At 39.3% G+C, this 12,373-nt stretch overlaps 1 protein-coding gene across 1 annotated transcript in view; it reads left to right on the top strand.

The window, feature by feature from the left end:
- The window catches only part of DPP10 (dipeptidyl-peptidase 10 (non-functional)), a 321,640-nt gene that overhangs the window by 167,655 nt on the left and 141,612 nt on the right, over positions 1-12,373 (top strand). Inside the window, exons 3-4 of the mRNA XM_005869090.2 lie at positions 2,619-2,671; positions 2,773-2,854. Coding sequence (XP_005869152.1) covers positions 2,619-2,671; positions 2,773-2,854 — 135 coding nt within the window. The remainder of the gene's footprint in view (positions 1-2,618; positions 2,672-2,772; positions 2,855-12,373) is intronic.

Raw genomic sequence — 12,373 nt, 5'->3', positions numbered from 1 at the left:
AATTGGGGGAAAAGGAGACATATGTACTATATGAAAATAAAATCTTGATATGTTAAAAAAGGAAGTGCTATCAAAAGAAGGAAATAAAGAGATACAAATTAACACAAAGTGAATTTAGACCAGTGTACCTTAATACAGATAATCACTAAAGCTGAATCCAATTCTCATTGAAAAAAACCCTTTTAAAATTGCTGCAACAGTATGCAAACAAACAAAGAGAGACCTCTACCTTTAACCCTGCTGAAGATTCCTCCTACCCAACTCATTATATTCTGTTGTAGGCATCGAAGGCTATTTTAACTATGAAAGTTACAAAACGAAGAATTATTTGAGATCTGCCTGGACCACACACACACACACACACACACACACACACACAAACACACACACTACACCAAGGGCAGTGGATTTAGAGGAAAGAGCTCTAAACTAGGAATAAAGGACTAGGTTTTAATTATCTGTAGATGGAAAACTGCTGGCTTTGTAAGACACCTACAGATGAGTCTGAAAGCCTGCACCTTATTGCTTCTACCTGTTATGGGTTTAGGGGCGAGTCCAGGTAAACTTATTTTTTGTGGTCTCCCACCTCAATACACCAGCTGTGAGAAACAAAGCTATGTCAGGCTAAGAATTACAAGACAGGAAGCAGATTTCCATATCTCCCTCTCCAAATCAGATCATTTAGAGGACATTTAAGTCCTTTGGAGTCATTCATTGAGAAGAGCCAGCTACCTCTATGACAAACATCACAGCAAGAGACCAAATTCAATGGTTATATCCAGTTTTGCCTCAATCATTGTTTCGGCCTGCTTTGCCTAAAAAGTAATGCACAGCAATTTTTTTTTCCTCTGGAGATGGATGTGAGCCCAGAATTCAGGTATAGCCCTAGATGATTTACAGATAGGATGAATGGTTTACATTACCCATAATACCATGTACACATGTGTCTGCTTTGAAGGTCAAGTGCTCACTTGACAGTGTGCTTTGGCAACAGAACTTTCTGAGATAAAAAATGTTTATAGATGTGGTCACATTTCTCACCTATCAGCCATAGTAGTAAATTCAAGGCTCAAAAGATGTATTCATTAGGGAATTGTATAGGATATGATGTGAATGTCAAAATAGACACCAGTAAAAATCATTTTTACGTCTACAACTCTATAGTGAAGGCAATCTCAAAGTTCAGTTATTTCCAAAGGAAGAAAGCTTCACTGGAAAACACAGTATTACAACAAATAGGGGAAGGATTGTTATTGCACTCTAAAGAGAACACTAGTATTGCTTTTCCAAATATCTGGAAATCCTGTTTAATTGGAGCTATTATTGCACTGAGAATAAATAACACATTGACTTCAAGGGAGTTTTAGTTGGCAGTATTATACAATTTGTACAATGTATATCCACTATAGGAATAAAATAAGCTTTTTACAATTGCATGCTGAAAGTATAAGTTCTGTAAAACCTGAAAATAATAATCTAATTTAATATAGCTAGATAAATGTTTTGTTCCCCAGAACTAAATAGCTTAGAGAAAAATAATTTTCACTGAAATACAACACATTCATCATCTCTTTCCCTAGCCTATTTTTTTTGCATTTTTCCTCATTTACTCAGTAGTCCACTATTTCATCATTTCTAATTACTAAGAACCAAATGTAGAAATATCTTTGCATTATCCACTATGGTCCATCTTTGGGATTTGATGTCACCCCATCATAGGTTCTATAATCCTTGGGAAGATGGCCTTTAAAAAGAAACAAGGTTCTAAATAGGATGGTACTAACATCTCTTGAAGATTACATACTTGCAAACAACTATTTAATATATTATTTTCAACAATTACTATGAAGGGGTTGGGGGAAGTATCACATTTTGTTTCTAACAAAAAACACCTCAAGCTATATGAGATTTCCCCCATCAGAATCATTACTCAACAAATACTGTTGCATGTTGCATGCAAACATGACTCTGTATTAGGTAATGTGGAGGATGTAAAGGTAATACACAACTGGACCTGACATCATTCTGGGGGAAAAGAAGACATATACTTAAAATAGTTATAACGTGTGCACTATAGGGTGAGAGTGTCCTGAGAGTCTGAGTAATCTGTGAGAGAGATGGAATAGGAGGAGGAAAAATTTCCACCTGAGTTAGGGTAGGATGGCCTAGAAAGAAAAAGTTCAGAATATACAAGGGGAATTTGTCTAATGCAATTAAAATATAGACTAGATGAAGGAAAGCAGTGGATTATAAGGGTGGAAAAACAGGTAGACTCCAAATACCAAAAGCCTTAAGTATGGACAGAATAGTGTGAACTTTATTTTATAGATGATGAGGAATCACTAAATATTTTTAACAAGATAGAATTTTGATCACAATTATACTAAGTATAGAGTGGACTGAATAAAAAATGCGACTGATGGTCAGATAAAAGTTAGAAGGCTACTGCAGTAAGGCTCAGAGAAGGTAATGAACCCCAGAACTGCAATATGTCACATTTTGATTTCTCTCTAAAACCAATACTTGGCTACCCTGGAATTTAATAAAAAACATATATGCACTTTAAGATAGAGCCTTTATTTCAAACCATAGTCAATAACTTTTTTTTTTAATTTCAGATTTTTCATTATTCGTATACTGCTTCATATGTGATTTACAACATACACACTAGGTAAGTTCTTTGATTTTCTGGTTTTCCTGAGAAATTGTCCCAATAAATTACTGGTGTAGATGTCAATTTGTTCATGTAAAAAATATTTACCTTTTTTCAAGGGAAGTTTGGGAGTTAAACCCTCCAGAAGTAGCGGACTCCGTGTTGCAGTATGCGGCCTGGGGTGTCCAAGGGCAGCAGCTGGTAAGCACAGGCACTGGGATGCACAAATATCATCAGCCGTGGCCCTAGGGCCTAGGGAAATGTTTACAGACCCACTACAGTGGGTTACAGACTATTTTTTAAAAAAAAATTTTTTTATTTTCAATTACAGTTGATATACATCATTTCAAGTGTACTCCCCAGTTACCAGACATTATATAATAAGTAATCATCTCAGTAAATTCCACGCCCACCCAGCACACTTAGTTATTAGAATATTACTGACTATACTCCCTATGCTGTACTTTACATCCCCATGACTATTCTGTAACTACCAATTTATACTTCTTAATCACTTCACATTTTTTGTCCATTCCCCTAACCGCCTTCCCCTCTGGCAATCAACACAAAGTTCTCTATCTATGAGTCTGTTTCTTTTCTGCTTGTTCTTTTTGTTTGAAGATTCAATTGTTGATAGATATGTATTTATTGCCATTTTATTGTTCATATTTTTATCTTCTTTTCTTCTTCTTACAGAAGAGCCTTTAACATTTCATATAATACTGGTTTGGTGGTAATGAACTTCTTTAGCTTTTTCTAGTCTGGGAAGCTCTTTATTTGTCCTTTGATTCTACTAGTAAATGATAACTTTGCTGGGTAGAATAACCTTGGTTGTAGGTCCTTGCTTTTCATCACTTTGAATATTTCTTGCCACTCCCTTCAGGTCTGCAAATTTTCTATTGAGAAATAATCAGACAGTCTTATGGAGTTCCCTTGTAGGTAATTAACTGATTTATCTCGTTGTTTATAAGATTCTCTGTTTGTCTTTAACCTTTTGCATTTTAATTATAATGTGCCCTAATGTGGGCATCTTTGTTTAGAATTCTCTGTGCTTCCTGCACTTGTATGTTTATTCCTTTACCAAGTTAGGGAAATTTTCTGTCATTATTTTTTTCAATAGGTTTTCAATTTCTTTGCTCTCTCTTTTCTCTTCTGGAGCCCCCATGATGTGAATGTTGATACACATGAAATTGTCCCAGGGGCTCCTTACACTATCCTCATTTTTTTTAATTCTTTTTTTTTCTTTTTGTTGTTCTTATTGGGGTTTTTTGCTTCCTTATATTCCTAATTGCTGATCTGATTCTCAGCTTCCTCTACTCTACTGTCAATTCCCCATAAATTAATTTTTATTTTAGTTAGTGTATCCTTCATTTCTGACTGGTTCTTTTTTATGCTGTTGGGGCTCTCACTAAGTTTCTTGAGCATCCTTATAATCAGTGTTTTGAACTCTGCATCTTATAGATTGCTTATCTCCATTTTGTTTAGTTATTTTTCTGGATTTTTGTTCTGTTCTTTCACCTTGTGTTTCTTTCTATTTATTAGGCAGAGCTGTTCCATCTCTCATGTTTGGTAGTGTGATCTAATGTAGTAGGTGTCCTGTAGGGTCCAGTGGCACAGCCTCCCTGATCACCCCAGCTGGGACCTTGAGGTACATCCCCTGTGTGAGCTGTACACCCTCAAGTTGTAGTTGAGTCTTGATTGCTTTTGGCACATCAGTGGGAGGGATTTACCCAGGCGGATCAACTACAAGGATTGGCTCTGACCACTGATCACCAACCTCCAACCACTGTGAAGGGTCAGCTGTGTAGAGACCCACTACATAGAGCAGGACTTAGCTCAGCAGGGCTCTATGCCCTCTGAGTCAACCCTTGAGTGTGTTGCTTGTGGAGGTGATTGGATGGTGGTGCTTCAATGTGATCTGAAGCTGTCCACTGGGTGTGCTAGTTCTGGGGCCTCCCAGGAGGTGCAGGCCAAGGTCCACCATGGTGTGTATTCTGCCCGGGGCCATCTGGAATGAGCTGCACAGTCATCTGCAGATGGTTGTTACGTGTGCTGGGCTTGGAGGTGCTCAGGCAAGGCCAAGCTGTGAGCCAAGGCCAGCTGCTACTAGTGCCAGGACTTGGGTGACTTAGTGAGAGGTATGGGCTCACTGAGACCAGATGCTGCTTGTTTGAAAGATTTTAGGGAAACCTGAAACATGAGCCAAGATAGGCCATTCCTATTGAAGAGCTACTGGAAACAGCTTGGGTGGGCCTGAAATTTGAGTGGGGCAGGACCTTAGGGAGTCACCAGGGTGGGGCAAAGAGTGTGTGTTAGGTTGATGGAATCTCAGATATGGCACCCATTTGCTGGTTCTGTGGAGGGAGGGCTCATGAAAGGAACAATGGCTTCTGCCAGTATTTCTGTCTCGGAGAAAGCTAGTCCTCCAGCTCTTGCCCTGATGACAAACAATTCATTTCCTTTCATATGTCTCTGATGCTGTCCTATCCTGGAGTTCAGAGCAAGTGAGTCCAAGTTAGTCTGTGTATGAGCCCTTTATGAACACCTGGACTCCAGCAGCCTTGGCCTCCACTCCAGCTCTTGCCCTGATGACAAACAATTCATTTCCTCTCATATGCCCCTGATGCTGTCTTATCCTGGAGTTCAGAGCAAGTGAGTCCAAGTAAGTCTGTGTATGAGCCCTTTAAGAAGAACACCGGACCCCAGCAGCCTTGGCCTCCCTCCTCAATCCATGCTGGTTTTTACTGCCAGAAATTATGGGGACTTCTCTTCCTGGGACTAGAACCCTGGGCTGGGGAGCCCAGTATGGGACTGGGTCCCCTCACTCCTCTGGGTGGACCTCCACAGCCTTGGTATCCCTGATGGGCACTTGGGCTGTTTCCAGATCTCAGCTATTATAAATAATGCTGCTGTGAACATAGGGATACATATATTATTTCTGATTGGTGTTTCAGGCTTCTTAGGATATATTTCTAGAAGTAGGATCACTGGGCCAAATGGCAGTTGCATTTTTAACTCCATACTATTTTCCATAGTGGCTCCACCAGTCTTCATTCCCACCAGCAGTAACCAGGGTTATACATATGATAGGGGGTTAATTTCCAAAATATGTAAATAACTCATACAACTTAACAAAAGGAAGTAAAAAAATCTAACTGAAAAATGGACAAAGTGCATAAATAGACACTTCTCCAAAAAGCACATACAGATGGCCAAAAGACATACGAAAACATGCTCAAAGTCACTAATCACCAGAGAGATGCAAATTTAAACAACAGAGAGGTTTCACCTCACACCTGTCAGAATGGCTACCATCAACAAATCAACAAATGGCAAGTGCTTTATAAATGCATTCCATGTGACATGGAAGTATTTTATACAGCCTATTAGACCTCTTAATAATTATATTTTTAAGATTTTTATTTTTTTTCCAGTGATAGTATATGATCTTTTTCTTTAGAATCCTATTAGTTTTACATTATATAATTTGAACTATATGAGGCATGAGTGGCTTTTAATGTTAAATAAATCTTTCAGTAAATTGAGTTTCTTGATACCCTTGTTTGTATATTTATTCTATTTACCTTTAATAGTTCTGATTGACCAACCCTAACTCTTACCTTTAGCAGAGTCTTTTAAAATAAGTTAAAATCTTTTAGATTTTTAAAAATTAGAATGCTGCATAAAGAGCAGTTCGTGAGCTGAGCTATGTTCCTTATTTCCCATAAGTTTCAATTTCCTCATATGTAAAACAGAAATATCTATACCACCATTTCATTAAGATAATTATTGGATAAATATAAATGTTTCTTTTAATAAGATGAATATTATTGTCATTTTTATTTTACTTTATAAAACTAAAAAATAATTTCTTAAGCAAAATGGTGAGATAGGGGACTACTACTAGAAATTTCACATCATAAGAAGGCTGTAGAATAATATACTGTTACTAAATGATGCTCTTTTTATTAGTAACAACTTCTGGATCCTGAAATACCCAGGAAGTGAATATACCTGCTACAGGGTTTCTTCCAGTAACTGGTCATATGACAGTGGCCCAATCATTTTTCCTCTTTGCACCTCATTTTCATCAGCAGCAAAATGAGGGCATTTGCTTGTTCTTCTTGGCTTTATTCTTATTACATTCTATACAATAAAATTCTAAACATAAGTTTCTAATTGTTTTAAATGGACATTATTTTCATTTAAAAAATTATCAGATTGGGATACAGAAAGGAGAACATGAAAGTAGAAAAGAGTTAAGGAGTGATTGCCCTGACAGGTTATCTCTAGATATATGGTTCTAATGTTTTTATTGATTTTAGAGAGAGGAAGGGAGAGAGATAGAGAATAGAAACATGGATGAGAGCAAAACATTGATTAGCTGCCTCCTGCATGCTCCCAACCGAGGATCGAACCTGCAACCTCCGCATGTGCCCTGACTCGGAATCTAACCTGAGACCTCTTGGTTCATGGGTTGATGCTAAACCACTGAGCACACTGGGCAGCTATATTTTTAATGATAGTTTGCCACTCACAAATGTTTCCCGAGTCAGCTGGAATAGATTAGTATTTTGGAGCAGGAAAAATATTTTTCCACATGCAGTAACAGCTTTCATTGTATCTTGGTGAATGTACTCCTCAAACAGAAACTTTTAAATGTAATATTAAAATAAGTAACTAATTATAATATAGAAAAGTATCAACAGTAAAATAAATGGTTATTCCCTAGTTTTTAATCCCCCATTTCCTTAACATGCTTTTATGGATTCAGACTAAAGGGACATTGAGAAATCAAAGGCTTACCAAAAGTATTGAGGGAAGTACACACAAAGTTGCCAGACATTATATCTGAAGCTGCTTAACCATCCTTATAGTTGTGCTTCACAATGAAATCCTATATAACACTGTATGCACAGCCATTCAGATCCACACTAAATGGCTGAATAATCTACACTAATAAAAGGGTAATATGCTAATTAGACCAGACATCTTCTGGACATCCTTCCAGACAAAGCCACAGAGTGGTATCACCTCTGTGAGTGGGGCTGAGGCAGAGGCCATTAGGAGCAATCAGGCCAGCAGATGAGAGCAGTTATGAGCTACCAGGCTGGCAGGGGAGGGCAGTTAGGGGAGATTAGGCCAGCAAGGGAGGGCAGTTAGGGGTGACCAGGCCAGCAGGGGAGCAGTTAGTGAGTGATTAGGCAGGAGGCAGAGGTGGTTAGGGGTGATCAAGCCGGCAGGGGAGCAGTTAGGGGCATCAAGCCATCAGGCAGAGGCAGTTAGGGGCAATCAGGCAGCAGGCAGGTGAGCAGTTAGGAGCCAGTGGTCCCGACTGCAAGAGGGATGTCTGACTGCCGGTTTAGGCCCTAAACCGGCAGTCAGACATCCCTCTCACAATTGAACATCACCTGAGGGGTCCCGGATTAGAGAGGGTGCAGGCCGGGCTGAGGGACACCCTCCCCTGTGTACAAATTTCATGCACCGGGCCTCTAGTCCTATATAATAAAAGCCTAACATGCTAAGTGTCTAGTCATCTAGTCAGCCATTCAACCAATCAAAGCGTAATATGCTAATGATATGCTAAGGCCACTCAAACACTTGCTATGATGTGCACTGACCACCAGGGGGCAAACAGTCAAGTGGTCAACCAGTTGCTATGATGTTCACTGACCACCAAGGGGCAGACACTCCAACCAGTAGGTTAGCTTGCTGTTGGGGTCTGGCCAATTGGGACTGAGCAAGACAGACCGGACACGCCCTGGAGCCCTCCTGTGGTCCCTCCCTGGCCCCAATCATGCACTGGTGGGATCCCTTGGCCTGGCCTATGCCCTCTTGCAATCTGGGACCCCTCGGGGGATGTCAGATAGCTGGTTTCGGCCCGACAGCAGAATGACCGGTCACTATGATGCACACTGACCACCAGGGGGCAGATGCTCAATGCAGGTCAATGCACTCCCACAGGGGGAGTGCCATTCAGCCAGAAGCCAGGTCCATGGCTGGTGAGTGCAGTGGCGGTGGCGGGAGCATCTCTTGCCTCAGCGGCAACACTAAGGATGTCCAACTGCCAGCTTAGGCTCGTTCTTCCCAGGGAGCGGGTTTAAGCCATCAGTTGGACATCCCCTGAAGGCTCCTGTACTGTGAGAGGGCAAAGGCTGGGCTGAGGGACCCCCTTCCCCCAAGTGCATGAATTTCATGCACTGAGCCTCTAGTTGATTTAATTATGAAGAAAAGCCAATGATTTAAAGTGAAAACAAAGTCAACAGTTCAGATACCATAGATAATACACAGTATATTTACCTTTATCATGTGTAATAGAGAAATGTTAAAGCAATGGGTATATACCCTAAGGAGGATTGTTTCTAGATCCAATCCATTATGACACTCCTGAAGAGTGGCAGTAGGAGCTGCTAGATATGAAGATTAGGACAGTGAGACAAAGAAGGGCAGGGAGTAACAACACCTAGGCTGGGCTGCTTTGGCTCACTGGGAAGTCAGAGGAAAAGGGGCCTTGTAGACAGGTTCAGGGGTTAGCCCAGGACAAGCTGCCACTGCCCATTTCTCTCCTGGTTGCAAGTCCCTTGGAAATTAGGAGATAAGTGACTGTGGGGAAAGGGAAGGGGGAGGGAATGGCACAGGCATGGTCCCTGCAGGAGAGCATGCTAGGATCTTAATTTTCAGGGGTTTTAAAAGCTGGGCATTTAGGGAGTTCTTAGGGGTGGATCAATAGAATATTCATCAGCTTTATGTTGATGTACCAAAATAAGATTTATTCTTTTAATTTGTCTGTCCTTGGGTGTGGTTGATACAAATGGCACTTGATTGGATTTCTGTTATCTGTCTCCCTGAGTAGAGTGATTTAAGCTATTTATTCTCTGATTAAAGAGGATAAATGCAAACCATTTACTCTTAAATGTCTTTGGTTTAGGGAAGATAGGCTTTACTAGGTGGCCAAAAACTGCTATTTAACTATAGGTCTCAGTTTCTCTATTTTTCTGGTCCTAGAATTTCCCAAGCTTCTTACTATTCTATAACAGAGGCATGAATCAATATATTTATGGACATAAAATTCCAGAACCCAGAAAGCTCCAGATAAATTTATGTTTGTGTCACTGAGGAGTCTTTAGGGAATTCTTTGAAACTTTGATTTGTTTTAAATTATTCTCTTATCCTCCAAGTCTGAAAAGAACCTACAACTATGTCAAAATAATAGTTTGATATTCTCAAAGAATTATTAAATCATTAATTTATTTACTTACTCCTACATTATTGATTTCTTACTCTTCGATATATTTGAGAAAAAAAATCATAGAATATACTAGAAGTTTATAAAAATCATAGATCTCATGGGAGTCATTTTCCAAGTGATTGGATCCATTTCTTACTAACTGTTGACCTTGAAAATATTATTCAATCTCTAATGCCTTAGTTTCATTATCTTTAAAATGGTGACAATAACAGGACTTTATTGATAGTGCTAGTGTTTAAATATAAAACACTTGGAAAAGTATCTGGCATATGGTATTTCAGTGGTGTTAATTTTTATTATTACTAGAGGCCTGGTGCACGACATTTATGCACTGCGGTGGGGGGGGAGGTCCCTCAGCCTGGCCTGCACCCTCTTGAAGTCCAGGACCCCTCAGGGGATGTCTGCCTGCCGCATAGGCGGGAGAGGCTCCCCCCACCACTGCTGCGCTCTCCAGCCGTGAGCCCGGCTTCTGGCTGACTGGCGCTCCCCCTGGGGGCAGCTCCTGCTTTGAGCATCTGCCCCCTGGTGGTCAGTGCACGTCATAGCGACCAGTCATTCCGCAGTTCAGTGGATTTGCATATTAGGGTTTTATTATCTAGGATACAAATATATTTTTAAGAAATTTTATCACTTTAATATTTTCTTCTTGAGAAATTTTAGTTTCACTAATTTGGTGAAAAATAAAAACAAAACAAAAACCTAACAGCCTAAGTTTTTTGTAATGGAATTTTCCAAAGTCTTTGGGAAAGTTTTGAAATAAAGTCCATATTTATCAAGGCTATCTGTTGTGTGCATGTAAAAATAAAAATCAATATAAATTAAGGATGTATCTTTACAAATGGCTAATGGTCTATTTCCTGTGAATATGACAAGCTTTGTCAATATTTGAAGCCATCAGAAGACTTATCAATATGATTTTATTAGAGATGAGTCTTTGCAATACTACTTTAATTAGTTTTGCATTAAACGTAATTAGAGAGTCCTGTAGTGTTTATGAAACAAGGACAAATAATTTCTCATCCTTAATTTCAGTCTCTAATTTTATTTGCTGCAAAAGAAATTTCTGGCTGTAGACAAACGAGGTAAGAGATTGACATGATTTATGGAAAAGACTGTCTGAGCTATAACTGAAAGGATGGAGAATGTTTCAGTAGCACTTGATGTGGGGGAAGGCAATTTGCATGTGGTGCTTTGTAGAAGAAAAACTGACACAATACAACATGTGTTACTTAGAAAAGGTAGTGAGTAGACAGTGTTACATGTAGTGAATGTATTATAAATAGAAAGGTGGGTCCTACCTAAAACAGAAAATAAAGTATTAGTCATTCAATTGAAAAGGCTTCTGGTTTAAGAGGGTATATTATTTTTCTTTACAAAAATAACTGGTCTTGTAAAGGCTAAAATTGCTCATTGTATAACAATCTGAAAATTCATATAGTGATATTAATTAATTTAAATTCATGTTAAAAATACTTATTCATAATTTTACCATAATAATGAAAAGTCAGATTTAAAGGTGTTATTTACAATAGCTAAGACTTGGAAACAACCCAAGTAACCATCAGTAGATGAGTGGATAAAAAACTGTGGAATATTTACACAATGAAATACTATGCAGCTCTAAAAAAGAGGGATGTCTTACCCTTTGGGACAGCATAGATGGACCTGAAGACTATTATGCTAAGTATAATAAGCTAGTCTGAAAAAGACAAATATCACATGATTTCACTTTTTTGTGGAATCTAATGAACAAAACGAATTGACCAACAAAATAAGACCAGAAGCATGGAAGCATGGGCCAGACTAACATACCTTGGTGTGGGATTGGGGGAACAAAAAGAGATAAACCAAAGAACTTATGTGCTTGTATGCATAACACATGGACACAAGCAATATGGGGGTGAAAACCTGGGAGTTGGGTAGGGGCAGGGAGGAAGGGGATAATGGGGAAGGGAAATGGTAGACATCTGTAATACTATCAACAATAATATATATACTAGAGGCCCGGTGCACTAATTCATGCATGAGTGGGGTTCCTTGGCATGGCCTGCAGGGATTGGGCCAAAACAGACAGTTCAACGCCACCTGCTGCTCCTGCCTGCCACTCCCGCTCATCCCAGCCCTCTGCGGCCTTCTGCGCAGGCTCTCGCCCCATCAGTCCTGAGCTTGAGAAAGGAAAAACATTTCAGTGATTAGAACTTGATATCTAGAATCATTAAAACCTCAACCTAAGTTCAGATTTCTATTTTGTTGATTGTTTTATGACTTAGGGAAGGTTTATTCAGACTAAAAATGAAATAAAATCATAACTACTTAGTTTTGTGAGATTTAAATGAGATGGAGCATGTGCATAAGTCGAGATGCTCCAGAAAGCAGAATCAACAGTATATATATATCTACACTAATAAAAGAGAAACATGGTAATTGGCATACGACCGCTACCCTTCCCATTGGCTAATCAGCGTATCCTT

Source organism: Myotis brandtii, unplaced genomic scaffold (assembly GCF_000412655.1).
Source record: "Myotis brandtii unplaced genomic scaffold, ASM41265v1 scaffold288, whole genome shotgun sequence".
NCBI classification, from domain to species: domain Eukaryota; kingdom Metazoa; phylum Chordata; class Mammalia; order Chiroptera; family Vespertilionidae; genus Myotis; species Myotis brandtii.
Note: the sequence above shows the minus strand (reverse complement) of the source record. Positions and strands in the feature narration are given on the sequence as shown.